General features: G+C 37.1%; 1 protein-coding gene and 1 long non-coding RNA gene across 3 annotated transcripts; both read right to left on the bottom strand.

Moving 5' to 3' along the window:
- On the bottom strand, positions 1 to 27,424 carry LOC109238246 (protein ENHANCED DISEASE RESISTANCE 2-like). 2 transcript variants are annotated; one of them, XM_019404674.1, is made up of 22 exons: positions 26,785 to 27,423; positions 25,674 to 25,748; positions 22,337 to 22,390; positions 21,364 to 21,429; positions 21,143 to 21,246; positions 20,244 to 20,311; positions 20,046 to 20,162; positions 19,825 to 19,865; positions 19,619 to 19,719; positions 15,755 to 15,850; positions 10,466 to 10,530; positions 10,303 to 10,374; positions 9,998 to 10,153; positions 6,576 to 6,805; positions 6,465 to 6,504; positions 6,208 to 6,362; positions 6,013 to 6,114; positions 2,539 to 2,583; positions 2,309 to 2,449; positions 1,429 to 1,524; positions 1,198 to 1,299; positions 1 to 367 (listed from the first exon to the last, which is right to left on the bottom strand). In XM_019404674.1, the coding sequence occupies exons 1-22, from the start codon at positions 26,920 to 26,922 to the stop codon at positions 257 to 259; spliced, it is 2,175 nt and encodes a 724-aa protein (XP_019260219.1). In that variant the 5' UTR covers positions 26,923 to 27,423; the 3' UTR covers positions 1 to 256. The 2 variants fall into 2 exon arrangements, with proteins under 2 accessions (XP_019260219.1, XP_019260220.1); XM_019404675.1 differs by lacking the exons at positions 1 to 367; positions 1,198 to 1,299 and adding an exon at positions 1,053 to 1,197 and having other exon boundaries at positions 26,785 to 27,424.
- LOC109238247 lies at positions 10,722 to 15,735 on the bottom strand. Its single transcript, XR_002069719.1, has 2 exons — positions 14,453 to 15,735; positions 10,722 to 14,364 (listed from the first exon to the last, which is right to left on the bottom strand). It is a non-coding gene; the product is annotated as an uncharacterized LOC109238247 (long non-coding RNA).

The following is a 27,424-nucleotide window of genomic DNA, read 5'->3' as shown; positions in this document are numbered from 1 at the left end:
TATCAAATAAACTTCATGTTATTTATTCCGGATCAGCACCTGGAAATAAGACAATATATTCACTGCTCTTTCTGATAAGTGAGCTAAGAAAATTGAACCCAATAAAGTTGACATCTATAAAAAGACTTCGCTCCATTCTGAGCTGAAACGAATTTGAAGAGCATAATGAATGACAAATAGAAAAGAACAACATCTGTGTATACATATCTTTCAAAAATCAATTTCTTCAACAAGTTAACTATGGGTATGATTTGACCTACTCTGAAGTATCAGACTCCAACTTTGGTACAATAGCAGATGAGAGTTCTATATGAGATGCACGTACGGCACCTATAAGTTGCTCCGGCAACTCATCGGGGGTGTTGCCCTAACACAAAATAGTCAAATATATCATCAGATTTGGGCATACATAACCTCACAAAAAGGATTACAGTGCAAGGAAGTTTTAGAAGGAAGATGAATTACACATTTGCATGATGCCAAATACATCAATCCATATTTTTCGCCTTCCTTTAGAAGTTAGGCAGCTGGGTTGCATGTTGGTTGGTGGGGATGAATTTTATTAGTAAGGAAACTTTAGATTAGAAATGAATATTCATTAAAAAATCGAGAACATACAATGGCCAACCTAAAGTACTCTGGGATATCTCCTATAATCCATCTTATTTCGAAGTAGATAAAAGAGCTTCCTTTTTTCCCGTCTAGTAGTGCAAACTTACCAGTCTATACAGAAAACAGCCGAATGTATCAAGTTATATGTATTAGACTAACTGCATTAATTCATTTTGTTACTCTCTCCTCTCCGAACGAATGATAGATCCAGAAGTATGAGGAATAATATAAGTCATCTGAATTTAGGTTCTATTAGGACATCAAACCTTAATCTTTTAAATGAATTTTATACATATTCAAGAACTACAAAAAAGCACCACAAGTCACAATGTTTTATAACTGTATTTAAGAATATTTAAAAATCTTAGTAATAAAAAATATGTTTTTGACTTCTCCAAATAATAATGGTGTCATATAAAATGGGACGGAGGAAGTATCATATACTTGTACCTTTATAACTCAAACTTATTCACATATTCCAAGATAGTTGGACCCATACGTTCTTTGACAGAGTTCAACAAACTGTCCAGATTCAATTTATCATCAATGCGACAAAATCTGGCAGGTGAAGGTCTACTCACATACCTGTACAAGAAAAGCCATGTCAACTACTAGGCTCGTTATTACACCAATCACAAGCCCCAAAACTCCATTTGCCACGGTGGAAGAACCAATATCAACATCAATCTACAGAACATAAACAGCACATGATCAAATCCGAGACTACAAATACTCCTTACCAGTATGATATATGTACAGCACACATTGTGTCGCTATATGTTAAATAACTCAAAAGAGAAAGGGGCATGTCTTTACTTCCAAATACTTGGGACCACGGATGTAGTTGCAGTCAACTGCCTTCCCCAGTATGCAAGGGGTACTTCCGACACTCTGACGCACAATCCATGAGCCCTTCATGTACATGAGAGTGGTCAATTCTAAGCACATATACATTGTAACAAAGATATAGAAGGAAGGAAGTGGAGAAAAAAGCAAAATCTTTCAAAGATAGCCCACAAGTTTCAGCATGCATATCTGTTTAACATGCATTTGATAATCACATGCATGATGTAAAAGGAAACTTGTAAAATGACATCAAACTACTTTTATTTGCAGAGATTGGTCAAACACTGGCAACTTTAAATAGGGGAGTAGAAACAGAAATGTCACTGCCGGCAACCAATAAATTATCTGACAAAAGAAATGCACAAGAATCTCAACAGAGAACATCTTCTTGAAAGAGGGGTCATCTACGTTTCATTCCAAGACAGTGTGTCCCTGATCGCTCAAGTAAATTCTGTATTGGTTCCATTGTTACTCTTCAGCTATTGGTTAAAGTTTCAAAGTAATACTTTGAGTTATTTCACTTATGCTGCTTCGTTGTCATCCTCTACCCACAAATCATCATATGGACCTGAGAACACTTTCTATCTCAGCCCACCCAGCTCTTCAGCCAAGTTATGTGTTCCTTATTCATAGAACTCTGAAGAGACGTTCCTCGCTTCTCTTACTGATGAGAAAAAAATTCTGAAGAGATGTGTTTAAAATCAGACCATCAAAATTGTCCTAGAATTGTATAAAACCATAACTAGTTAAAATATCGTTATGGTTTGTGTTTGTCACAATATCACAAACACCATCAATCAACATTCTACTACCGGAAATCATTCAGAGAGCTGAAAGAAATAAAAGATACCTTCGGAACTGATGGGATGAGCTTCATTCTACTGTTGCGGAACTCATCATCCCCATCAACAAACCGTTGGAAAAGAGAACCAGGTGTTAACTCTTTCATGACAAAATAGAAAACCATGCTGTAGTGTGTTGATCCAGGAACCTTTCAGAAGACAAATGTTGTTTACTTATTTCTCCCTGAAGCACTTGGAAGTTTAACACAAAATATAAAATAGCAATGGAATAACTTACTTGCACATTTATAACCAAAGAAAACAGTCCTTTTTCTGCAGCAACCTGGAAACAAATTCACAAAGACAAATTAAATTATGGTACTCAATCTAGTGCGTAGATTAAAAATGGCCACATTCGCCAAGGTGCAAGTAGCATGCATTTAGGATAAAATGAGAGAAGGTCCCTTGAGATGACTTGGTCATGTACTACATCGACCTACATATACATTAGTCCATAGGTGTGATACTATGGCAATGTTATAAATAGCGCTCGCCTCAGCGCTAATAGCGTGAGGCGAGGCAAGGCGAGCAGCCTGCGCTATTTTGGCTCTGTTGCGTTGCGATTGTAAAAGGCGAGCGCCTCTGCCTGTGTAGCAAGAGGCGCTGCGTCGCTATTTGGAAAAAAAAGGCGCAAAAACCAGCGACTTAAAACATTAGGGCTTGGGTTTTTCACTTCTTCTCCTTCGGCGACCTTTTCTCAGCAACAGAAAAATTAGGGCTTGGGATTCATCTTCAGCCATCAGCGACAGTAACCCAGGTATGTTTCTTTCTTTTCTTTTCTTCTTCTTCTCCTTTCTTCTTCTACTTTCTTCTTCTTCTATTTCAGCGACAATAACAATTGTTGTCTTCTTCTTTTTTTCTTCGACAGTTCGACTTCGACCATTGCTGTCTTCTTCTTTTTTCTTTTTCTTCTTCTTCCTTCTTTCTTCGGTAATCAGCTCTTTCTTCTTTCTTCTTTCTTTCTTCCTTTTTATTCTTGTCTTTTTTTTTGTGCTCTGTTTTTCAACCAGCAGAGCAGAGGCTCTTTCTTTCTTTCTTCCCTTCCTCTTTCTTCTTCTCTTTTTTTTTTGGCTCTGTTTCGAGCAAGCAGCAGAGCAGAGCAGAGGCAATAGAGTCTCTTTTTAGGCTCTGTTTTTGTTTGAATTGATATATTTATTAATATATTATTGTTATTGAGTTTTTAGTTATATATATATATATATATATATATATATATAATATTTTATGTTTTTGTATAAATTGTCGCTTCACATCAAAAAGGCGAGCGCTTCGTTGCACGCCTCTCGCCTCAGTGAAGCGGGCCCTCGTCGCTATTTGTCGCCGCACGCTATCCAAAACACTGTACTATGGTGAGTGAAGTGTTAAAAGTGGGCGGGTAGACCTAGAGCCCGTTTGGATTGGCTTGTTTTAAGTGCTTTTAAGCTAAAATAGCTTTTAAGCCATTTTGTAGTGTTTGGATAAAGTTAAAAAGTGCTTTTAAGCACTTGTTTTTAAGCTAAAATGACAAAAACAAGCCAAAAGCCAAAAGTTAGAATTCCTAACTTATGGCTTAAAAGTTATTTTGGCTTAAAAGTCACTTGAAACAAGCCCATCCAAACGGGCTCCTAAAATCACATGGAAGAAAGTTGTCTCAATGTTGACTTAGCCAAAGATAGGACGCAAAAGAAGAAAAAGATTCATATAGGTGATATCTATTAGTTAGGAATATGTTTTAGACTTGTTAGAAACTTCTAATATTATTAGTATTATTACTATTCCCTTCGTCCTACTTTATGTGGCGGTGTTTGACTTCGCACGGAGTTTAAGAAAAATAAAGGAAGATTTTTGAAACTCGTGGTCTAAAACAAACCATAGATATTTGCGTGGCAGTAAATCAATTCATTAAGGGTAAAGTATGAATTCCAAAGATAAACTGCTTCTAAATAGGAAAGATGACATTCTTTTTGGGACCGATTAAAAAGGAAAGAGTGCCACATAAACTGGGACGGAGGGAGCATTATATATGTTTCACTTATTTTTCACTTTTATTTTATTTGGTATGATGATAACATGAGTTGAGCTTAAATGTAGTGGGGATTCATAAAGCTAACTTACTTGGGACTGAGGCGTAGTATTGTTGTTGTTGTACTCAATCTATTGAGTACAATAGGCTAAGCTTAAGTGCTATAGCTAAAATTGATAGCATGCACAAAGTTAAAGCACATGAATTGGAGACTTAAGCAGGATCACGTCTATTCTTAGGAATATGATTTTTCTGCCTTTGGTATAGAAAATATAACCTAGCAAGCCATACAGGTCTTCTAGAGAGCCCTACCCCAACATAAGCCAATTACAAGGGAAAATTATCAGCCATCACCAGGTCTTGAAACTCTTGCTTATGAAAAAATGGCCATTTGATCTTCTAAAGTTCACTGTTGGGAATATAATGAACAGTGAAATAAAGCTATACAGAAGCTACTGCTTACATCCAATGTTTGGTGTGGTGATTTGACGTAAGAGTGAAACAAAATTGAGGAAAACGATGTAGCCATTACTTCTCATTTATTAGAGTGACTTAGAAGAATAAAAGCAGGCTTATTGAACTTCGTCAATATTTTTCAAATAGTAAAGTACAAAGGCAGGCATCCTGCTTTTCTATAAAATAGACAATGGCATCTCAAAATAGTATTGCAACTAACTTCATTTCCATGTCTCAATAAGTTACTATTTGAAAAGTCCATCTTCCTTTTTCTTCCCTCTATCTCAATCAAATATCCACCTTTCCGAGTAGTGAAGTTTTACGACACACAGCCTTCGTCCAATTTGAATACTTTAATTTGACTTGGTGGTAGAACACAAGGTCATAAGATAACCTTCTATGTCTTTGAAGAATAAAATAAGAATGATTTTATTAGGAAGAGAAAAAATGTGCTCACGAATAAGACTCCCCCCTAAACCCAGTGGTTGCTCCCTATATATTTATAGTCGCTCTATTTCTCTATATTGCATTCCAGTTGGAGGTAATTTGGTGCCTAGGACGAATAAGAAAAAATGCGTTGCTAGATCAAATGCACTCACATGGATCAAACAACTGCTCAAACAATTGCAATTTGGAGAAATCGGCTAGATGGAAACAGTGTGATAATGAATTGCTATTCATATTGCACCGAGTTTGGTGTTTCATGAGAGAACTAAATACATTCAGATCAATTGTTACTCTTCACAGAAAATAACTTTCAGGAGACGTAGTAACAATGAAGTCAAACTGAAACCCGTCACTTGTCCCCACATTAGTTACATATGTAACAAGCACGGTATGACGACTTGTATGCACCAGCTTGAGGGAGAAGTTTAGATAGTTAAGTAGCAAAGTATAAATAGCTATACTTGATCTAAGTGTTCTCCATCAAGAAAACACAGTTATGCACACTGTGAAGTGTGCTCCTAATAGCATTCTCTCAATTTTTTCAATGCATCTTTTATTTCTCATAATAGCCTTCATAGACTAAGCCATGTTCTTGAAATTTTGATGAATGGTGTGTGCGTGCGCGTGCATGTGCGTCGTGATGCTCACTTCTTCCTCCAACATTTTCTATTGGAACCAAAAGAAAATGAGGAAAACATCTTGACTGCAATTTGATGTTTTCTATTTCTGGTTACTCATTCAGTTAGCAACCCATAATACCCTAAATGGGTAGACCTCCCCTTGAAACTAAACTAATGTATTTCTTACTTGTGCTGCACAACCAGGACGCTTAGCAACATGGTCCATCCGTTTAGTATCTTTAAACCAGTCAACAGCAACAAGATCCATCAGAGGTTTACCAGCAGCAATCTGCATGCATTTTCAAAGTGATCTTAGAGCATGGTGACATAAATAATCTAAAAACCAGGCGCTTATCAAGGAAATGAGAAACAGTTAAAGGACCTTTGATTTGTCATAGCAAAAGTTCTTGCTACGAACTCTGAAGTTATTTCCATCAGATATTCTCCAGCAGTTACGACCATTATCACTGTCATCACGTCGAAGGTTACCCGAAAAGATGGAAAAATCAATTTGATCCAAAGGTTCTTCTTCGAGGGCTTCAAAAGTAGAAAATTATTGTCACTAAAGAATATTTGTGCAGACAAATTATAAATAATTAGTGAATACTACAAACACGATACATATTGGGCAGCACCTACCAGTTCTCTTCATTTCATGTTCAGGACTGGGTGGCATTACCTGCAAAAAGTCCAAGCTACATGCTCAGAAGGAGATGCCTAAAGTACTATGCATATGTATAAAGTTCAAACCTCTTGATCAGCCCCTTGAAAATCTTCTTCCTCATCAGAATACTCATCCATCATTGAAGCACTTCTATTTGCAGCACGTATTTGGTCCAAAGAACGAGTACGATGATGAAGAGTCTCCTGGAACTTTTGACTCCTCTTGGAAGAAACTGAAGCTGATGTCATATTAACCATAACTGGGATTCTTGGAGCAGCAGTCCTTTCATCAGCTTGAGAAAAGTATTCACGAAGTCCTGGAGGAGGAAAGTTTAAACATAAGTTCACATTAAGCTATCATCAAAAGATCAGTCAAGAAAGTACACAGTTAACTTAGTTTCTTTTTCATTTTTTTTAAAAGTCAAATCAATTCATTAAATTGCACCAATATACAACAACAACAACAACCACCCAATATAATCCCACAAGTAGGGTCTGGGGAGGGTAGGATGTACGCAGCCTTACCCCTACCCTGGAAGGGCAGAGAGACTGTTTCCGATAGACCCTCGGCTAGAGAAGGTCAAAGAAGCCCTGATAGCAAGTAATAGCAAGACATAATTAGAAAACTAAATCGAAGATAGCAACAGAGAATATGAAAGAGGTACCGATAACAAGTAATAGCAAGATAATATATTTAGAAAACTAAATCCAAGGCAGCAAACGATAATATGAACGAAGTACTGCTAGCAAACTACGGAATTACCGATGGCAAGTAATAACGGAACAAGACATGCGAATATAGCAAACTAAGAAAAACAGGGTACCCTACTACCACTAATACTATCGAACTAGAGAAGACAAAGGGAAACGCACGACTAACTACTAACCTTCTACCCTAATCTTCAACCTCCACACCCTTCTATCTAGGGTCATGTCCTCGGTTAGCTCAAGTTGCGCCATGTCCCGCCTGATCACCTCTCCCCGAGACTTCTTTGGCCTACCTCTACCCCTCCTCTCACCTCCCAAGGCCAACCTCTCACATCTCCTGACTAGCGCATCTGTGTTTCTCCTCTTAACATGCCCGAACCATCTCAACCTCGCCTCATCTTTGCCTCCACAGGGGCCACTCCTACCTTGTCCCGAATAACTTCATTCCTAATTCTATCCAACCTAGTATGCCCACATATCCATCTCAACATCCTCATTTCTACTACTTTCATCTGCTGGACATGGGAGTTTTTGACTGGCCAACACTCTGCCCCATACAACATAGTCGGTCTAACCACTACTTACCCCTAAGTCTCAATGGCACATTCTTATCACACAAGACACCGGAAGCGAGCCTCCACTTCATCCACCCTGCTCCGATACGGTGTGTGACATCCTCATCTATCTCCCCATCCTTCTGAATTATAGACCCCAGATACTTGAAATTCTCTCTCCTGGGAATGACTTGCGTATCGAGCCTCACATCCCCATCCGCCTCCTGGATAACACCGTTGAACTTGCACTCCATGTATTCTGTCTTGGTCCTGCTCAACTTGAAACCCTTAGACTCCAGAGTATATCTCCGGACCTCCAGCCTCTCATTAACGCCACCTCACGTCTCATCAATCAGGACTATGTCATCCACAAATAACAAGCACCAAGGCACCTCCCCTTGAATGTGTCGCGTCAAAGAATCCATCGCCAGGGAAAACAAAAACAGGCTAAGTGCTGATCCCTGATGCAACCCCATCTCAACTGGAAAGTAGTCAAAGTCTCCTCCTGCTGTCCTAACCCGTGTCTTAGCTCCATCATACATGTCCTGAATCACTCTAATATACGCTACATGCACTCCTCTAGCCTCCAAACATCTCCATAGAACCTCTCTCGAGACTTTGTCATAGGCTTTCTCCAGGTCAATGAACACCATATGCAAATCCTTCTTCACCGCCCTATACTGCTCCACCAATCTCCTCACAATGTGAATGGCCTCAGTAGTCGACCGTCCCGGCATGAAACCAAATTGGTTCTCGGAAATGGACACACACCTTCTCAACCTCCCTTCAATCACCCTCTCCCACACTTTCATCGTGTGGCTTAACAACTTGATACCCCTATAGTGGTTGCAGTTTTGGACATCCCCCTTGTTCTTGTACAACGGGATCATCGTACTCCGCCTCCACTCTTCGGGCATCTTCTTCGTCCTAAAAATGACGTTAAACAATCTAGCAAGCCATTCCAAGCCCTCCTTACCCACGCTCTTCCAGAATTCCACCGGGATCTCGTCCGGCCCAGTCGCTCTACCCCTACTCCTCCTGCGTATAGCCCCTACAACCTCCCCCACTTGTATGCGTCTACAGTACCCAAAATCTCGTTGCCGCTCCGAGTACTCCAACTCCCCCAGCACAATGCTCCTATCTCCCTATTCATTCAAGAATTTATGGAAGATTAAATTGCACCAATATGGTGTCAAAATTTACTACTTCGTCTACAACATTACGCTTCTAAGTTTATCGAACTATCTACACAAAAGGAACATCTCTTTACACAGTATAAACAAAACATCAAAGGACTCCTGATCCTCCATAAATACTATTTAATTCCTTTAATCCTTTGTTCATCTCCCTCCTAATCATCCAAAACAATAAAGCGCAATCTTCCACGTGCCTTTCTTTCTCTTTTAAATACTACTTCTCCTCTCTCTGTCTTAAATATACCCACTCAATGCTGAATAACAAACAAATGAAACTTCACAAGCCCGTAGGGAGTTTGCAATCAAGTGTAGGTGATCTGTGTCCTTTCCCCTTTGACCCTGGATCCTTCCCCTCCCCAAGATTGCATCTCTATATTACGATGCAGATCTTTTCCGTATCATCTATTCCTAATCCTCAAGACAATATCCCTAAATATTCCACCTGTATTCCTTCTTATCAAATATGCCAATCTCGCTTTTTCTTGACTTGCTATGGAGTACAACAGTGGGAAACTTTTAATGTTAATCCCCACACCAAATATCGAGACAAAAATGTATCTGGTTTCCATTCCCAACTAGGAAATCTATTAATTTAGCCTAGTCTCCCAAATCCCTTCATTATCCCTTTCCATGCACACAACCCACATAGTTTGTTACTTCGAGCGGACCATCCATATTCACTTCAGCCATAGTCGCTGTTTCACCAACAGAAAAGAAAAAGAACAAAGGGGAAAAGAATCATTAACTTAGTCACTTTTTTCCTTCTTGCTTTTCTGTTGACCAAATAGCTATTAATACAACCACTACCTCACCTGCAACAAGAAGCAAAGAGGGGGAAGAGGAAGGCTGAAGCTTCCTGAAGTCACTTACAAGCAGTAGCGACTCTCCGCCGCTAAACACTATAAATCATAAACAGATGACGCACTAGCAATTTTTTTTTTTTTTTGACAAAGGACGCACTAGCAAATTTAATGCAAATGAAAATGTATGCCATAACAAACTTGAAGTTTCTCAAGAATGTTAACTTCAGTAGAGCATAAGAAAAGCTAACCCGCCACACTGTTTAACATTTGCAACAGACAATGTTGCTGAAATGACGAGATATAGCCAACACCCCACCCTTTTAAATCGATCTGCATAAGATGCTGCACTTGTGTTCGGGGCCTCCCGTTAAGAGGTTTCAGTGGGGAAATATTGAATCCACCACCTGCGAGTGGTGATAATTGGTTAGCATATAAGATACGACCTTCAGAATACTTCCGCGAAAGATATATATGGAATCATTAATAAAAGGTTTTAATATGCATTCAGTGCAGCGAACTAAATGAGTGGAAGCCGGAAGGAAATAGAGGTTACTCTCAATATGAGCTCGAACATATCCAGGTAGTGGACCACAATTCTCATGCTCCCTGGAACGAAATAACACAACTGCAATAATGATGACAAATCAAGTAGAGTCATAAATAAACTGGAAGAACAGATAAACCATCAATAATAAGAGGTTTTGGGTAATACTTACCATAACTTCCATCATCATTTCGACGCCAATAACGTACATAACAAAGATCACGAGGCCATACTAACCTGCATACACAGTTAAATTCAATCTAACATATTAACAATAGTCGAAAAAATTTGGGCCAGCATAAGCAGAAGGTTACAGGGATTCATATAGGCAAGTGCAACTAGTTCATGGAAGCCTCCTTGATTGATTGGACTGGAATTTCGCAATGAAATTTCCTTTTTTATCTTCTTACTTTTTTCTTGTGTGTCTTGGGGGGGGGGGGGGGGGGGAGCACAACAGAAAATCATAATTTATTTTGTCAGGGGAAAAACAACAGACTAGGAGATGCATGAACTCTGACAATGATTTAAAACCAGTAAATTATGAATAATGAGATATTCTCACTTGGAGTTGAATTAAATGATATATGAGAATACCCTTTCCCAGTAAATTGTATACCAGTTCATAAAGCATCCCAAAAGTAGCTCCATAACAATTTGCTTTGTTGTACTTGACTAGACGAAGAGTTCAAGAAGAGAGATGATGTAAACGAAGAATCTATGTTAAATTTTATTAATTGTGGCAAAGATCATGTTTTAGAGCTCAAGTCCAAACATATGGACTTATTTTCAAGAAGTGCGAGAAGTCCAAGAAGCTCAAGATTGATTTCAAGAAGTCAAGATTCCTTCCTTCTTAAGATAGGATTTATTTTATTCCTTTTAGAATAAGGATTTTCCTTTTAGTAGGATTCTAGTTTCTTTTCTTTGTAGAATAGGGATTTTACTTTTCTTGTCTTTAGTTATTTTATTTTCTTATTAGAATAGGAATTGTAGACATCAAAGAAGAGACCTAAGCCTATATAAAGGGTTCTCTTGCCTTGTAGAAGAAAATAATTCACATTTTTTGACGCTTGACCTAGTTTTACAATAGTGTTTTTCTCTATTTTGTCTTCTTTATCTTTGTTTTTGGTTCCAAGCAAGGTGCTGATAGTCTTTATCTTGTTTTCAGTTGCGTGTGGTGTTTCTTATTCACGTTAATTGATTCCAAGTGGTGACTTTAGGAACTTGTTTAGTTCTTGATCTTTCAAGAACATGTTTCTTGATCAAAATTTGTTATTTTGATATCAGAGAATCATTACTTTTATTGAACTGGTGCATCATCAATATTTACTTGTTTTGAATGAGTAAATAGTCTTTCTTATAGTTCAGATCGTCATCTTTCACCTCGTTTTTGAATCATTAGATTCCGAGTCCTAAAACTTGAGATACATTGTTTCTTGAAATCGACCCACAAACCACGTTTTCGTTTCAAGATCTTGATCCTGGTCGGTTGGTTCTTTGTTAACTCGAAGAATCACATCAATTTGGTATCAGAGCTATAATTCACAGGTCGCAGGTTGCGAATTTATCATGGCCAAGATTCAACCAAGAGGAACATTCTTGGTTCAAGAAGATAAAGAACAGTGGCAACAAGAATCTCTTTTCCACACCAGATGTATCTCCTATGGAAAAGTCTGTTCGTTGATCATTGATCATGGGAGTCACATAAATATCATTTCTGAAGAGATGGCTACTAAACTTGGTTTGTCAACCAAACTTCATCCATATCCTTACAGCATCGAAGTTGAAGATGATGATGGTTTAGAGGTAACTTGTCAATGCCTAATATCTTTTTCTATTGGTAAGATCTATAAAGACCATATTTGGTGTGACGTAGTGAAGATGGATGCTTGTCACTTATTACAAGCATCGATGCGTGTATGAAATGTGTGCTAAATATGATGAAGACCTTAACACCTATTCTTTTATAAAGGATGAACGTAAGGTTATTTTAGTACCATTGAATCCCGAAGAAATTGCTAAAAATCTGAAGCCCAAGAATGACTCTTTTGTCACCAAATTACAAACAATTGGTCCAATCAATAGAGAAAAGTCTTTGAATGTTGGTATTACTATGGAAGAGCACAAGGAGGAGGAGCATGCACTAGATCCACAAGTTGAGGATTTACCTTTGAAGTTTCATGATGATCCGTTGGAGCATCCCATATGTGTGCTTAACTTTTCACCTAATAGAGATGCTCAACATAATATTGATTTGATTGTTGATTTTATCTTTCCAAACGAGGTAACATATTGCATTAATCCAGAAGTCCATGAAATTTTGCAAATACGAGAGAAAGGGTTGCTTAAAGAGGAGTTCATAATGGAGGGTTTGAGTTCATATTTTATTCCAGCTTTTTTCTTACCTCCAAAGAATGAATATTTTCAAGCATATGTAGGAACAGGAAATCTTAACACAAATTCCATCAATGGTTATGACTTTGATATAGTTAAATATGAGAGTTGTTGTTGCTGATGAATTCTCAAGAAGATATACTTCAATCTCCAAGCTTGATCCAAAGGTACTTGAATTTGATTCTTTTAAAGGTTTTTGTGGCACTAAATCAACTTTTTTGGGCATATCCCATAAGTACCACATTGACATGGAGAAGTTCAGGATTCTTGAAGATCAAAAGAAAATAACTTATGGTTATGGGAAGTTAAAAATAGATTTAAGAGGATTCATTGTAGAAATATTGGTACAAAGATACTATTGAGAAAGTGTGATTTAGTTCGGCCACATGCTAAACTTTGTTACAATACGATGAAACTCTTTGACAAGTTAGACAAATACAACTTAGAGCCTGGTGAATATGAGTTCAACAAAATCATGGAAGTTGTCAATCTTGTGCCATTTGTGGAGCCTTTAGACTCGAGGACGAGTCTTCTCAACCAGGGGAGAATGATGTAAACATAGAATCTATGTTAAATTTTATTAATTGTGGCAAAGATCATGTTTTAGAGCTCAAGTCCAAAAATATGGACTTATTTTCAAGAAGCGCAAGAAGTCCAAGAAGCTCAAGATTGAATTCAAGAAGTCAAGATTCTTTCATTCTTAAAATATGATTTATTTTATTCCTTTTAGAATAAGGATTTTCCTTTTAGTAGGATTCTAGTTTCTTTTCTTTGTAGAATAGGGATTTTACTTTTCTTGTCTTTAGTTATTTTATTTTCTTATAGAATAGGAATTGTAGACATCAAAAAAGAGTTCTCTTTCCTTGTAGAAGAAAAGAATTCACGTTGTTAAGGCTTGCCCTAGTTTTACAGTAGAGTGTTCTTCTCTATTTTGTCTTCTTTATCCTTGTTTTTGGTTCCAAGCAAGGTGGTGAAGTCTTTATCTTGTTTTCGGTTGCGTGTGGTGTTTCTTTATCACGTTAATTGCTTCCAAGTGGCGACTTTAGGAACTTGTTTAGTTCTTGATCTTTCAAGAACACGTTTCTTGATCTAAATTCGTTCTTTTGATATCATAGAATCATAACTTTTATTGAACTGGTGCAGCATCAATATTTACTTGTTTTGAATGAGTAAATAGTCTTTCTTATAGTTCAGATCGTTATCTTTCACCTCGTTTTTGAATCATTAGATTCCGAGTCCTAAAACTTGAGATACATTGTTTCTTGAAATCGACCCACAAACCACGTTTTCGTTTCAAGATCTTGATCCTGGTCGGTTGGTTCTTTGTTAACTCGAAGAATCACAACTTAATAGAGAGAAATTATTTTAAAGATAAGAGCCCATGAAATGGAGTTACAGTGGCTTAATAGAATTAACGCTTAATACCCAAATTGACATTCGTACTTGTAAAGATTTCTATTCTCAGCCCTTCATCTCCATGGGTTCAACCAGACACATAAACCCGTACAAACCTATTGTTTTAAATGCCTCTGACAATTGACCGAGCTTATGTGGCATTGATATGGATGAATTGGACAAAGTGCATGGTATACATGACTTTAGGAGCGAAGCTGAAAAATATAGCTACCAACAGCAAGAAATCCTCCACCATTCCTCCATTTTTGAACATCTGAGTCAAACCTGCGGGTGAAACTCCATTTTTAAGCTCTAACCTTGCTGGATTTCTAATTTAACCATTAGAGACAGAGGAACAAACGAGAGCTTATACATCTGATATAGAAGCAACCCTTCATTGTCAACCTCAATTTCCCTGTTTCGTATCTCTCGCCCTTTTCCCCTTTTAGAAGCTTCAGCCCACATGCAAAACTTCTTTTTTGGGTCCCCATTGTTGGTTTTCTCTTCTTCAAAGCCTAAAGGCTTCTCAATCTAACCCAGTAGTGATACTGATCTGGGTGTTAACTGTGAAGCCTATTTAAGAAGAAGAAAATGTCTGGTACAGCCTTAAATTACCTAATAAAGCACACCAGTAGTAATTAATTTTAGGTTGGAGATAAGATTCTGTATCAGATATTTTGAAACTAAATGTTATGCATTAACAGGAGGTTACTTAAGTCTGGGGATATCTCCACTGATTGAAAAACCTTGGGAGAGATCTGAAGGAAAAAAGAAAAGCGAGTAAAGGGAAAGGAATTTGCAGCTTCTATGTAATCTTGCGTAAACTTGCCTATGGGGTCAAATTCAGGATTTACTAAACATTTTAGAGAGGAAAGAGAGATTTAGACATCAATAATGGTGAAGACAAATTAAAAAGCTTAAACTTCAACATTGGAGGAAGAAAAATGGAGAAGAAAAGACAAAAAGTTTTTCTTTGTCCTACAAGATAGTGATAAAGTGGCATGAATTCACCTGACGTGGATCTGATATGTTCTCCATCAAGGCAAGTGAGGAACACTAAGGGCCGGAGGTGTTTAAAACGTGTGTTCTAACCAAGTTGAGATGTCTATTTGAAAATTGTGCAAGTATAGGTATCAAATTGGGTATTAAGCCTAGATTTAAACCATGTACACATACCGTTAGGACACATTGTTGTTATACTAAGTTATAACACTCAATATTCTTACAAGATCTATCATCCAGAAATACAGGAAGTTAAGAATAATATTTATAGAATAAAGAAGTGGACAAGGTCATGGGGAAACCCAAATAAGGACAATGCAATCCAAACACAAGCAACATAACCATAATATAAATAAGTCGTAAACAGAAGATGCAAGCATAAGCAGACATATTTGTGATTTCAACAATTTCCAGCAGAGGAAAAGGAACTTCTCCTTGGAGCACACCCTTTCCAACGCCCAAGTTCATAACGTCTGTTCTATATCTTCTGAAGCATTCACAATAGCATATGCACACTTATCAAAAGCAGCCAGGTTAGGAGCACATTCACATTCTAGGCATTCATTCAACAGGTGTTGCTGCTGGAGCTAATTTAACCAAACTAAAACACTAGTCAAATGAGAAATACAAAATAGATAAGCAACCATTACAATAAAGAAGTATGTAATCTTACGCAGGGAACCAGTCGAGTTGAAGCCTGTGATAGAGTATTGCTGTGTGTCCATCTACCTCCTCAACTAAACTACCATACTGGAAGCTGCAGTCCCACCTGTTTAGCCAGTAGTTAGATCCTGAACACCCAAAGAATATAATGATAATGTCTTTTACCATTAGGTTAACATAGATGTAACCCTTTTTTAATGGCTGCATATAATCACCTTGTCTAGAGACTTCGTTCAACAAAGTGAGAGAATAATTAAAAGGAATGCTTCATATTTCGTGATAAGCATCTGAAAAAGTGTGTGACATAACCGATCGTCAAGAGATAGCAGAGCTTTGTTTGTTTGTACCTTATTCTTAGTGCTAAGAACATATTATCATCTTCTGTACACCCTCCCTCCACAAAAACATCTTGTCACTTATAAAAAGTTAAAAGAGAAAAACTCAAAAAAAAGAGAATAAAATTACATTGACCATTAATATTGCACATACACCATGCCGTTTATTAAAGCCAAAAATCCATTGCTTTTATCTCATTTTGGATGATTACAAAATCCAAAATTTGCTTTATTTTTTTACTGTCCACCCAACTTCAATTTCTGTATTGCATCAAGCTCTATTTTAAGTAGCACAAAATAACACAATCACATGATGTAGCCCACACTTCAACATCATGCAGCCTGAAATAGTCTCCTAATTAGATGCATGAATCCCGCATCCTTCTACACAAATGCATTTTAGGATAAAAGAAGCTTGGACCTATTCCACAAAGCAACAACAACAACAAACAAAAAAAAAAAAAAACCCAGGATATTCCCACAGGTGGGGTTCAAGTGGAGTTTGGGGAGGATAATGTGTACGCAGACCTTACTCCTACCTAGTGAAGTTAGAGAGGCTATTTCTAATAGACCCTCGGCTCAGAGAAGGTGGGAAGAAGAAGAAAAAGAAGAAGAAAAATAAAGAAAAGAAGGTGGGAAGAAGAAGAAAAAGAAGAAGGAAAATAATGAAAAGGAAGAGAGAAGAAAAAGAGGGATAAAAGAATAAGTAATACCAAATAGTAACAACAGGGAAATACGACGATCACTGAAGCGAACTACACAACATAACGTAATATAGATCTAAGAACATGAAGGTACATGAATGCTACTAATACTACTGCTAAGAAAAGGAGAAACTTTTAACTACCTACTAACCTTCTACCCTAATCCTCGACCTCTACACCCTTCTATCAAGGGTTATATCCTCAGTAAACTGAAGCAGGGCCATGTTCTGCCTAACCTCTCCTCAGTACTTCTTTGGCCTACCTCGACCTCTTCTCAAACCAGCCATGGCCAACCTTTCACACCTCCTAACAGGAGCATCAGTGCTTCTCCTCTTAACGTGTCCTAACCATCTCATCCTCGACTCTCGCATCTTGCCCTCCACGGAGGCCACTCCTAATTTATCCCGAATAACTTCATTCCTAATCTTATCTCTCCCGGTATGCCCACTCATCCATCTCAACATCCTTATTTCTGCTACTTTCATGTTCTGCACATGGGAGTTCTTGACTGACCAACACTCAGCCCCATATAGCATAGTTGGTCGAACCACCACTCTGTAAAATTTACCTTTAAGTCTTGACGGCACATTCTTATCACATAGAACATCGGATGTGAGCCTCCATTTTATTCATCCCCCTCCAATACGATGTGTGACATCCTCGTCAATCCCCCCGTTACCTTAGATAATAGACCCGAGATAATTACCTTAGATAATGGACCCATGATCTTTGTGCTTCAAAAAAAAAACATTCATCTTATGCATCAATTCAGAAAAATATCAGGAGTTACCCAAAGAAATACTTAGGAACCAACTCAACACAAAGATCATGTATCAACAATATAATCTACTTGACACATTAGGTCATCATTTTCTCAAAAAGGGCGTACAACTTTCACCAAAAAGTCAGTTGTTTAAAACTCCAACTATTTTTTGGTCTAGTACTTGAAAAAGGAAATAGACCTTTAAAAAAATACTAACCAAGCAAATCTCCGCACAAGCCTATTCAAGTAGATATGAAAGCAGTTGACAGTCTAGTTTCCATAAGTTGTGGTTAATGGAAGCTTAAAATAGTTTGAAAAGAGAACATAATTTCTCAGTTAGTCCTGTGATTCTTCCTTAGCCACTAGAGGTGAACTACATCGTAGCCAAATACAACAACAACAACAACAACATACCCAGTAATATCCCACACCGTGGGGTCTGAGGAGGGTAGTGTGTACCCAAATACTACATAGGTAAATGGGAAGATAAATGTTTTTTTTTTATCAGGTAAGGTAACTCTTATTAAGAAACTTCAAAAGAGAACCAAGGGGGTACTTTCAAAGTACAAGCAAAACGTCATAGGATAGCAATTACAAATAAAGCTTCTACAATTCCATAAAATCTAATAACTGCACCAAGTCTTCTACTACCCTTTCCTTACACCAAAAATATAGATTCTGCAAGCAACTATGTTTTAGCGTAGAAATCTGGGTCCTCTGATCTTCAAAGCATCTTTTGTTCCTTTCCAACCAGATGGTCCACATAATGCATAAGGGAATGGTCATCCATATCTTTTTCTTTCTTTTGCCTACCGATTGACCCTGCCAACTTTCCAGCAGACTTCTAACAATGTTTGGCATTTCCCATTTCACACCATAGATATTAAGGAATATATCTCAGATCTGTCTAGTCTGCCGGCAACGAAGAAACAAATGATTTACAGACTCCTGGTTTTCTTCACATAAAGCTAAATGTTACTACGCCCCAAACCCAAAAAAGTTGGGATAGGGTGTACGAATCCTCACTGACCATGTCACTCCATTACAAAGCTCATCCCAGGCAAATATTATAATAAAAAAAAACTAGAAATACTTTTTACTTTTATGTAATCTATACAACAGGACTAAAAGACTCATAAAAAGCATAGGACCAAAAGTAAACGTATTCTTAACTAATTAGTATTGCCTATATAGATTTTTTTCTTCGATTTGAGCTCTATTTTCCGTAAGTCTACATGGATTCCAAGATATTGTAGTCCTTTCGAGAGAACTTCCTCCCATGTGATTTTAGTTTACCTTGTCTCTTTAACATCTTCACTCACCATGTAGACTGGTGCATCTCAAGGTTGAAGCTGGACATACCAAACCATCACTTGCAACAAACTGATGTTAAGAATCAGGAAGCTGATGTTGAGGGGAGCATTAAGAATGTTAAGAATCAGTAAATATGAAAATATCCATAATTCTATTCATTGTAAATATAGAAAGGATCTTTTTTTTTTCTTCTTATAACTGAAATTCGAAACTCGGCGGATAATGGGCCCATCCCTCTACCCTTCTCCACTTAAATGTTGAAAGGATCTTTTATCCCCGAAATTATGTAATTAGGAAAATCCTCATTAAGAAAATATGTAATTAGGAGGATTATAGGGTTGTAGTTATTTTTTCCAGAGTTCTTCTAAACACTACTTAATTCTCAATAACTTGAGAGAGTAATCATGAATTCACAGAATCCTATTACCCCATACCTTTTCTACAATCACCTAATGGAATGAAAAGAGTTAGTACCTAGATTACTAGTAAAGCCATAGAGTAACCAACATAAGCCCAAAGCACACCTAGATTTGCTACACACCTAGAACCAGAAATTTTTGGATTCCAAAAGGCATAAGTTAAGCGAACTCGGTATAAAAACAGAGAAAATTTAGCCATCAGGAATTACTGCCAATTGAGAGCTCTTGGCAAAACAGTTAAAAAATAATTTCCTGAAATAAACCTATCAATGAACAAATTTGGAAGGAAAAGTAAATACGAAAACTATAATGACTAACTAGACAGTACAGATAACTTACTCAAAACGTGTTGCATCCATGCTCATAACAAGCTCAAATATATCTTCACAACTAGCCTCCACAACCCCAACAGCCTTCATTGCTCTACTACAGCTTTTTGGCTACACAGAGAAAGAGGACTACATCATGAAAATACCCTGTAACACCGTACTTCTATAAATTAGGCAATGTTTGAGCCAGCATAGAACACAAAGATGAACTCATACAAGTAAATCGCCATCCAGAAGCTCCTCAAAAATGCGAAGCCCTGCAGCCACACGTTAGTGGAGAAAAATGGTCAATGGTCAACGAAGATACCACTTGATATGTTCTATAGCTTAACTATAGTGAAGAACACGAAAATGAATATAAAAGAACACAGATTCAAATCATTGCCAGACAACACATGCTTACTGGAAGATAAAACGGATGAAAACATTAAACTGACCATTTTGGCATTGAAGTAAGCGCCAGTACTTTCTGGAGAATGCTTGGTTACTCCCATTCTGGTTTGCCAAATCAGAATCTAATTCCTTGGTCCAGTCAAATACAGAATCAGGAGGACCTGTCCATTTGTATGCAAAATGGATAGTTGAGCAAACATTTAGACAGCAAAACAAGACAAGGCAAGACACAAACTAACAACCTCTTCCTATGGTTGTTCTTCGCAGCAAGTTTGGATGAGAATCATCGTCATCCTCAGCAGCGCTGAACCTATAAAATTGGACGAGCATTACATTTTGTAAAAGTTGGAGCAGTTGAAAGATAGGTGCTTGGGTTAAAATATATGTGCTACATTGCCAGATAAATCTTATAAGATGTTCATGTGTCTGTATGTGTAAAAGGGGCAATCGGGGACCGAACCATAATCTTCCAAATTATTATCGTGTGCTTCATAATCTTAGAAAGCATGATTAGTTGTTTGGTCCTCTCAAACCAAATGTCTTCTTTAACTCATAGAATAAATTCAAACCACTTTCAGAAGCGAAACCAGAAGGTGATTTATCTTTCGAAAATAAGATACTTGAAACATGAATACACTACAGGATATACGTTTTTGCACTTTTAAAAGTCTTTAAACATTTATTTTTTTATTAGAGTAGATCAAATTTGACTCTCTAAAGCTTAACAATGCCAAATAAAGCCACTAAGTTTGGAATTGAGAGCAGCCAGACCCAGTCCATTTTAAGGACCCCAAAGGCCGCATTGGGAAGGAAAAGACAGATCTTAGTAAATTTACCTTTACTTTTTGATTTTGACCATCCTATTTAGTAGTGGACTTGATCTCTTTAATGAACAAATATCAGCAAACATTAGGAAGTATTTAGCAAACTCACTCTTTTCTCTGCACAGTTTTCTTTTTCACAGTTAGATTAAAAACCAAACTTACTGTTGCAGTGACTAGTCACGAGTAAAACTAACTTCAAAAGATGAATGTAACAGAAATAGAGCACGATGAAAAAGCGGAATGCACTATTTTTCTACATTCTGATTCGAACACATCGACATCCCCATAAGTCGCAGAAGGCAAAAGCAGATACTTACTGACTTTCATGATCTGATGAGGAAGCATTCCTCCCGTTGTCCATCACAGATTTGTACTCAAATGAAACGTACTTATTACCATTAGTTCCTTGCGACTCCTGATGCTGAAAACTGAAGACACATTACTACCTCCAAGTATATCGAGACAAGAAGAAACGGAAGAACTCTATGTCTGAAGTGAGAATATCAAGGTGAATCTCTAATGCACAAGAGGAAACAACCTGATCAATGATTGACTCAATCTTTTCTTTCCAAATAAGTGCCTCCTGAATGTTGAAAGCTGCCATCTGGAACAAGATAATGATTAATATAAATGAACTTTTTCCAACATCTAGACCTCTATTCCTTTGCAACAAATTCTGAAGTTACAGTAGCAAAATATACACCCACTGATTGTTGCGCTCTCAGTCTCAGAAGGCAGTGTCTTGACTGGAAAATTGGACAGTTTGGCTAACCTTCTAAACAAACTAGAGGCTGTGCAACTCAACCTTCAAGCAACCTGACTCCTTCAAATGGACTGACCAGAGTGGTGGAAATTTTTTTTAATCGGAACCAGAAGTGGAAACTTCACAGTCTAGGTTTGTTGCGACACTTTGATTTCCCACATCAGAAATTATTGGCAACGGAAAAAGATATGGAAATTAAAGTAGCATGCTTTACTTGGATAGCTGCTCACACTAAATGTATAATTCAGTCTAATTCGCAAAGAAGGGTTTATCACTTTGCAACAGATGCTACCTGTGTGGAGAAGCTGCTGAAGATACTGATCACCTAGTTTGCTGTCTAGTAGCATTACAACTGTGAAGCCAATTCTTAAACATTTTTTGACCACATTGGACAATACCAAAGTTGTTTAAAGATCTTCTATTATGTTGGAATACAAGGAAATTGGTCAGAGAAAAATGATCTGGAGCACCATTCCGCTTGGTGCTTTGTTGGCACTCTGGAAAGAATGGACAACAGATGCTTTGAATGAAAGGATGACTTTGCATATAAGTTACAAGTATAGGGGTTTGAATCAATTAGCTATGCAGTGCAATCTCCAGGATGTATCTGATATAGATTCTTGGATTGGATTTTTTGGCATCTCTACAAGAATATATAAGGAATGATCTGGCTAAATCTCCAGGATGTATATGACATAAAACCTTTTGTTTGGGACAAGAACAGAGAGGATAGAGAAAGATCACGCACCGTGACACGATTATACTTGTCTTTCTTGTTGTAAACTGATAAGACATAAACCATCTGCAAGATATACATGAGATTAATATCACATAGAAAAATTAAGCATGCCTATTCATCAAGCATATATCATAACATGGATCAAAAACATTAATGTAGGACATCATACAAAATTCCAAAATTCAAGTGAGATATATCATTGTCTGCACAAGTATTTCTAATCCCAACACTCAAAAGATGGTTGGTTATTTGATTCATGTAACAATGAACTATCACCAAATTCATTCATTCAGAGAGGAGGAACAGAAGAGGAAGGTGATGGAATGGTATTCTTTACCCTACACAGCTCGATTGATTTAGCTCCAGGCTGCCTCACAAATGGAAAGGGAAGTACACAATAATTGCACCGGCAAAAAAATGATGGTCTCATGCATACGTCATAAAAGTCATTCCTTGTTAATACCTCCGAAAAGCCATCCAAAATTCTAGCCGTAGCAAAATTTAGCAGTCTCACACAAAACTTAAATCATATGTCTTCAGAAATCCTCCTGTGACCACTTTATCCATCATCTTGCTTGAGCTTACATCACCGGAAAGATATATAGGTGATGGTGGGTCTCACTGCCTTAATCCCCCGAAACTATTTCAGAAGCTTGAAGGACTCCCATTGATTAGAATGGAGAATCTCACCGTACATATACGATAATCAGTCCACCTTCTCGATTCGTCCTTCTATGAAAACCATCCTCCATATCATAATCCAAGAAACCCCAATTTACATGATTATACGACTTTTCTAGGACAAGCATATATAGGATTCCTGGGTCCCTCCCTTTTGTCTTGGAGTTCCACACTTTAAAGGACACCAAAGCAGCATCAAATACTAACCTCTCCTCCAAAAACAACATTTTCGATGTTGATATTGTCGCATCTAAAACCTTCTTTAGTCTAAGTAGAAAGCTAAATCAGTTTGAATTCTCAAATGTTTTAAAAGTTGTATAAAATGAGATTATACATGAAATAGGTCAAACAAGAAACGTCCCAAAATTAAAAGATTATAAGCTGTGACAAATGAAGTACATGAAATATCATGATAGGAACATGATGTCAAACCCTGTAAAACCCATGATGAGGAAGAATATGCATTCACATTTATAATAAAGACAATAACTATGTTGCGCGGCGTGGACTCTCCAAAATGTTGCCACACCCGTGTCGGATACTCCAAAAATATACTACTTTTGGAGTATCCGACACGCACCCGGCGACATTTTCGGAGAGTCTGAGCAACATAGGATAATAATACATAAATAAATATATAAAGTATATGTTTAAATTTTGAAAAGAGAAAAGGTGCAAGTGTGCTTCTTTTAACTCGGGAACCTTCTTCTTTTTTTCCGATAAAGTAAAACTTTATTATTAAGGTACCAAGATGGTAGAAAAAGATACAAAAAACATCCCAGAGCGACAATCACCACCTACAGCCCTCCTAATAACTCGGGAACCTAGTTAAGATTTTGGTTGAATGTTCATAATTTCTATTTTTTTATTCCATCAATTTTTTTCTCTAACTTTGGTCAAGCTCAAAATTTTTGTAAAATAGGTTATAGATTTGCATGTCCTTTTCTACTTATTTTCTTCTTTTCCCAAAAAGCTTTTTCTTTTTGTTATGCAGTATCATATTTAATGAATGTATTTCCTAGTTATTTGGATCGATTATTTTACTCCATTTAGCTAGTGAAAGCGGAACTTGATACTAAAAAGTTATATACCGGGGTAAGTTAATAATCTAAAGTGAAAAATAGACTTTGGACTTAGACCCTTTAGCTACGAAATACTAAAAGAATTACATATGGGGGAGTTTAATAATCTAAAGGATAAACTAGACTTTGTCAAAACCACCTCAATTACTGTATACTGAAATAGGAAGGGGGGATGTTTACAACTTAAAGTTGACGGTGAAGATCAATTTTATATCATAAAGATGGAGATGGAATATGATATTTAACCTTTCTTAATTCTCAATTTGAGAAGTAACTTCAAAAATTCCTACAGTATGTAGAAATTGTTCGCATGGTGCATACCCCGTCTCTCTTTTCGATTTGCCTATTATTTTGGTAATCTGAATCAATTGAACGATATGTAAGAGGGTGCAGTTTGGGGAATTCTTTAGAGTAGGATTGATTCATAGAGTCTATCTGAGTTAGTGAGTAACTTTTCAAATGTTTTAAGTTAGGCAGATTTAGGCTACATTTTAATCAGAAGATTTATTTTGCTTTTTAATTGTATGATGCACTTCTTACCTTACGCTGTTTCGACTAAGGGATGTAAGAGGGACTTCTAGAACATCTCCACCGTCATTTCCCCCTCCCTCTCAAAAACTATCATCAATCTCCCAGCTTTAATACAGCATGTTTATCATCTTTTTTGGACCCACAATGGTTCATCATCCCTAGGCCCCTATCCATCATAAAAACCTTTTTAACCCAACAATTTCCAAGAATTTTCAACCTCAAATATGCAATAAATAGAACTCTAGAAATCTGTCACAAGTCACAGTGCAACTTAATACTTGACACATCCAGGTCATACAACAACTCAGTTCAACCATTGATGGGTTAAACAATACTAGCATTATACATCTTAAACATATTGTGCCCCTTTGCATTGTTATCTTTAGTAACTACAGTTGGTGATTAAATAGCAAACACAGCTCAACAACAACAACAACAACAACTACCCAGTAAAATCCCACCAGGTGGGGTCTGGGGAGGGTAATGTGTACACAGACCTTACCCCTACCCGATAGGGCAGAGAGGCTATTTCCGATAGACCCTCGGCTCAGAGAAAAAGAAAACAAGAAAAGAAAAGACAACTCATTAGTAACTCCAGTAGCAACCGTAATAGTAATGAAAGCATAACAACTCATTAGTAACTCCAGCAAACACAACTCGTGTTTACTTTTTTTTTATTAGTCATCCACCCCAGCTTTCACCTCCCATGGTGGTGGGACAGATCATGTTAATTAAATGAACAATCAAACAGTAAAAGAGGAATTCTTTTTCCCATAAGCATTTATCATACATTCTTAACTGGTCTACACATATAACGCAAAGCAAATAGCGTGAATAAACAAATTAAACTATTACCGCCCACGCTCAGATTTTCTTATTACCTAATTTTTCATGCATATTAGAAGTCCAGGCGAAAAAATGCTAGATGAACAATGACAATTTAATACTTACACCTAGAAAATTCCATTAAATTGATCAGTTTCTCTCAAAGAAAGTTATTACTGCATGTATACTGATCAGAAAGTACACAACAACAGTAAAGAACAACTCACATGTCCATGATGAGTCTTCAGGCCTCGGTCCTCCACCCGACAATTGCCATCTATGGGAAGGGTCTTGATTGGTACCTAATAATATAGCAACATTATAAATCAACTCTTAAGGGTTAAAAGACTACCAGTTTCTCCACTGATACAGCACTATTAGAAACAGCAATCCAATCAAAGTTCCTCAACTCACATTTCAACATCCTACACTAAGCAAAGCTGATATCCTGAAAGAACATTTATGTAAGAATTCAATTCAGAAATCCTTCTCTCCCAAATCAAAAGGTCAAGTAAATTGAGTTCAAAGTCACACATCAACAAAAGGATGACCAAACTGACAATAACAGAATGGATCAATTCCAAGGAATCCAAGCTTGTTCGGATCTGATACAAGGTCTGAAATCCCCTTTGTTAGAAAATTATGCTGTGCACATAGGATAAAACTAGTGTTTTCGGTTATATATAAATTGTTGAATCCCCTTGACAAAAGGAAAGTTGCAAAGAGGGTTCGAAAATTTCTTTAGGTCAAAGGTTCAAACTCCAGGTGTAACATTTTTTAATCCCCTAGTATAAATTTTTGGCTCCGCCACTGGCTTGAAATATGAATTCTCACTCTACAAAGCTCCATTCTCAACTCGTTTCATCCAATAATCAAGAATTTGGAGCTCTCTAACACTAGAGGTTTTCCAAATTTTATACTGTACACAAATCTCTATTTTGAATCCTCTAGTATAAATTCCTGGCTCCGCCACTAGACTGATATATGAATTCTCATTGTACATTTCGCTCCATTTGGACTCGTTTTATCCAATAATCAATACATTGGATTTCTGTAGGTTCTCTAAACTTTCTGCTGAGATACTAATCTCCATTTGAATCCCCCCAACCCCCCCACCCCAAGTATAAATTCCTGGTTCCACCATGGGCCTGATATATGAATTCATTCTCACTGTACATGTTAGCTTCATTTTCTACTTGTTTCATCCAATAAATCCATAATTCCGAGTTCTCTAACACTAGAAGTTCTTTAAATTTTCCACTAACATACAAATCTCAAAACAAACTAAAAAATATATTTAAAATTCAAAATAAATGAGTCAAAATTGAGGAAACTAACCACATTGTCCTGAGGCTTCCTCTTATAGTAGGCCAACAATCGAGTCTCGAGAACAAAATAGCGCATATGAATATAGGATCTGCCTATCTTCCTTCGCCCATACCTCACCATCCACCCTTCATACACGACCTTCGACATATTTGATCCACAAGGTTCAAACTTTTGATACTTTGATCCCTTACAATTAACAATAAAAAACCTAAATAAAACTGTCAGATAATCCGGAAGCTTAGAGTTGAATCCTCACTTCCGCCAGTTCGATGAACACTATGCGACTGTATCCATTTTTCACCGAAATAAATCAGATCTTTCAACCAAAAGAAAAACTCAAACTCAAACTCAAATTCAATTAGCCAGTTTAAATAATCTGAAATGAAGCGAATATCTCTAAAAAAGGACAGCTATATCCACAATTCTGGATTAAACAATTGCTCGACAAAAACGAGATTGAAAAGTTTAGCATAAGGTAATATTAGACTCCGAGAAGATGATCGCAGCAAAAAGAGTCCAAAAAGAAGGAATTCGAATCTTCTGAAAGACAGTATAGAAAAAGGAGCTAATGAACGAAACTGAGAGAGAGATTTGGTGGGAGTTATTTAATGTTTATGTAGTCATAATAGTCGTATAAGGAAATATCAAA

The sequence above is a fragment of the Nicotiana attenuata genome, unplaced genomic scaffold (assembly GCF_001879085.1).
Source record: "Nicotiana attenuata strain UT unplaced genomic scaffold, NIATTr2, whole genome shotgun sequence".
In the NCBI taxonomy this organism is placed as follows: Eukaryota; Viridiplantae; Streptophyta; class Magnoliopsida; order Solanales; family Solanaceae; genus Nicotiana; species Nicotiana attenuata.
The sequence above is the reverse complement of the archived record's forward strand: the minus strand, read 5'-3'. Positions and strand labels throughout refer to the sequence as shown.

What these genes read in the sequence shown, in the direction of transcription:
- LOC109238246 (XM_019404674.1), bottom strand. Translation starts at nt 26,922, where the DNA reads ATGTCGAAGGTCGTGTATGAAGGGTGGATGGTGAGGTATGGGCGAAGG. An exon ending in TCATCAGATCATGAAAGTCA is followed by an intron (nt 20,312 to 21,142) that starts GTAAGTATCTGC and finishes CCAATTTTATAG; the next exon opens with GTTCAGCGCTGCTGAGGATG. An exon ending in TTCAAGGGGCTGATCAAGAG is followed by an intron (nt 6,505 to 6,575) that starts GTTTGAACTTTA and finishes GACTTTTTGCAG; the next exon opens with GTAATGCCACCCAGTCCTGA.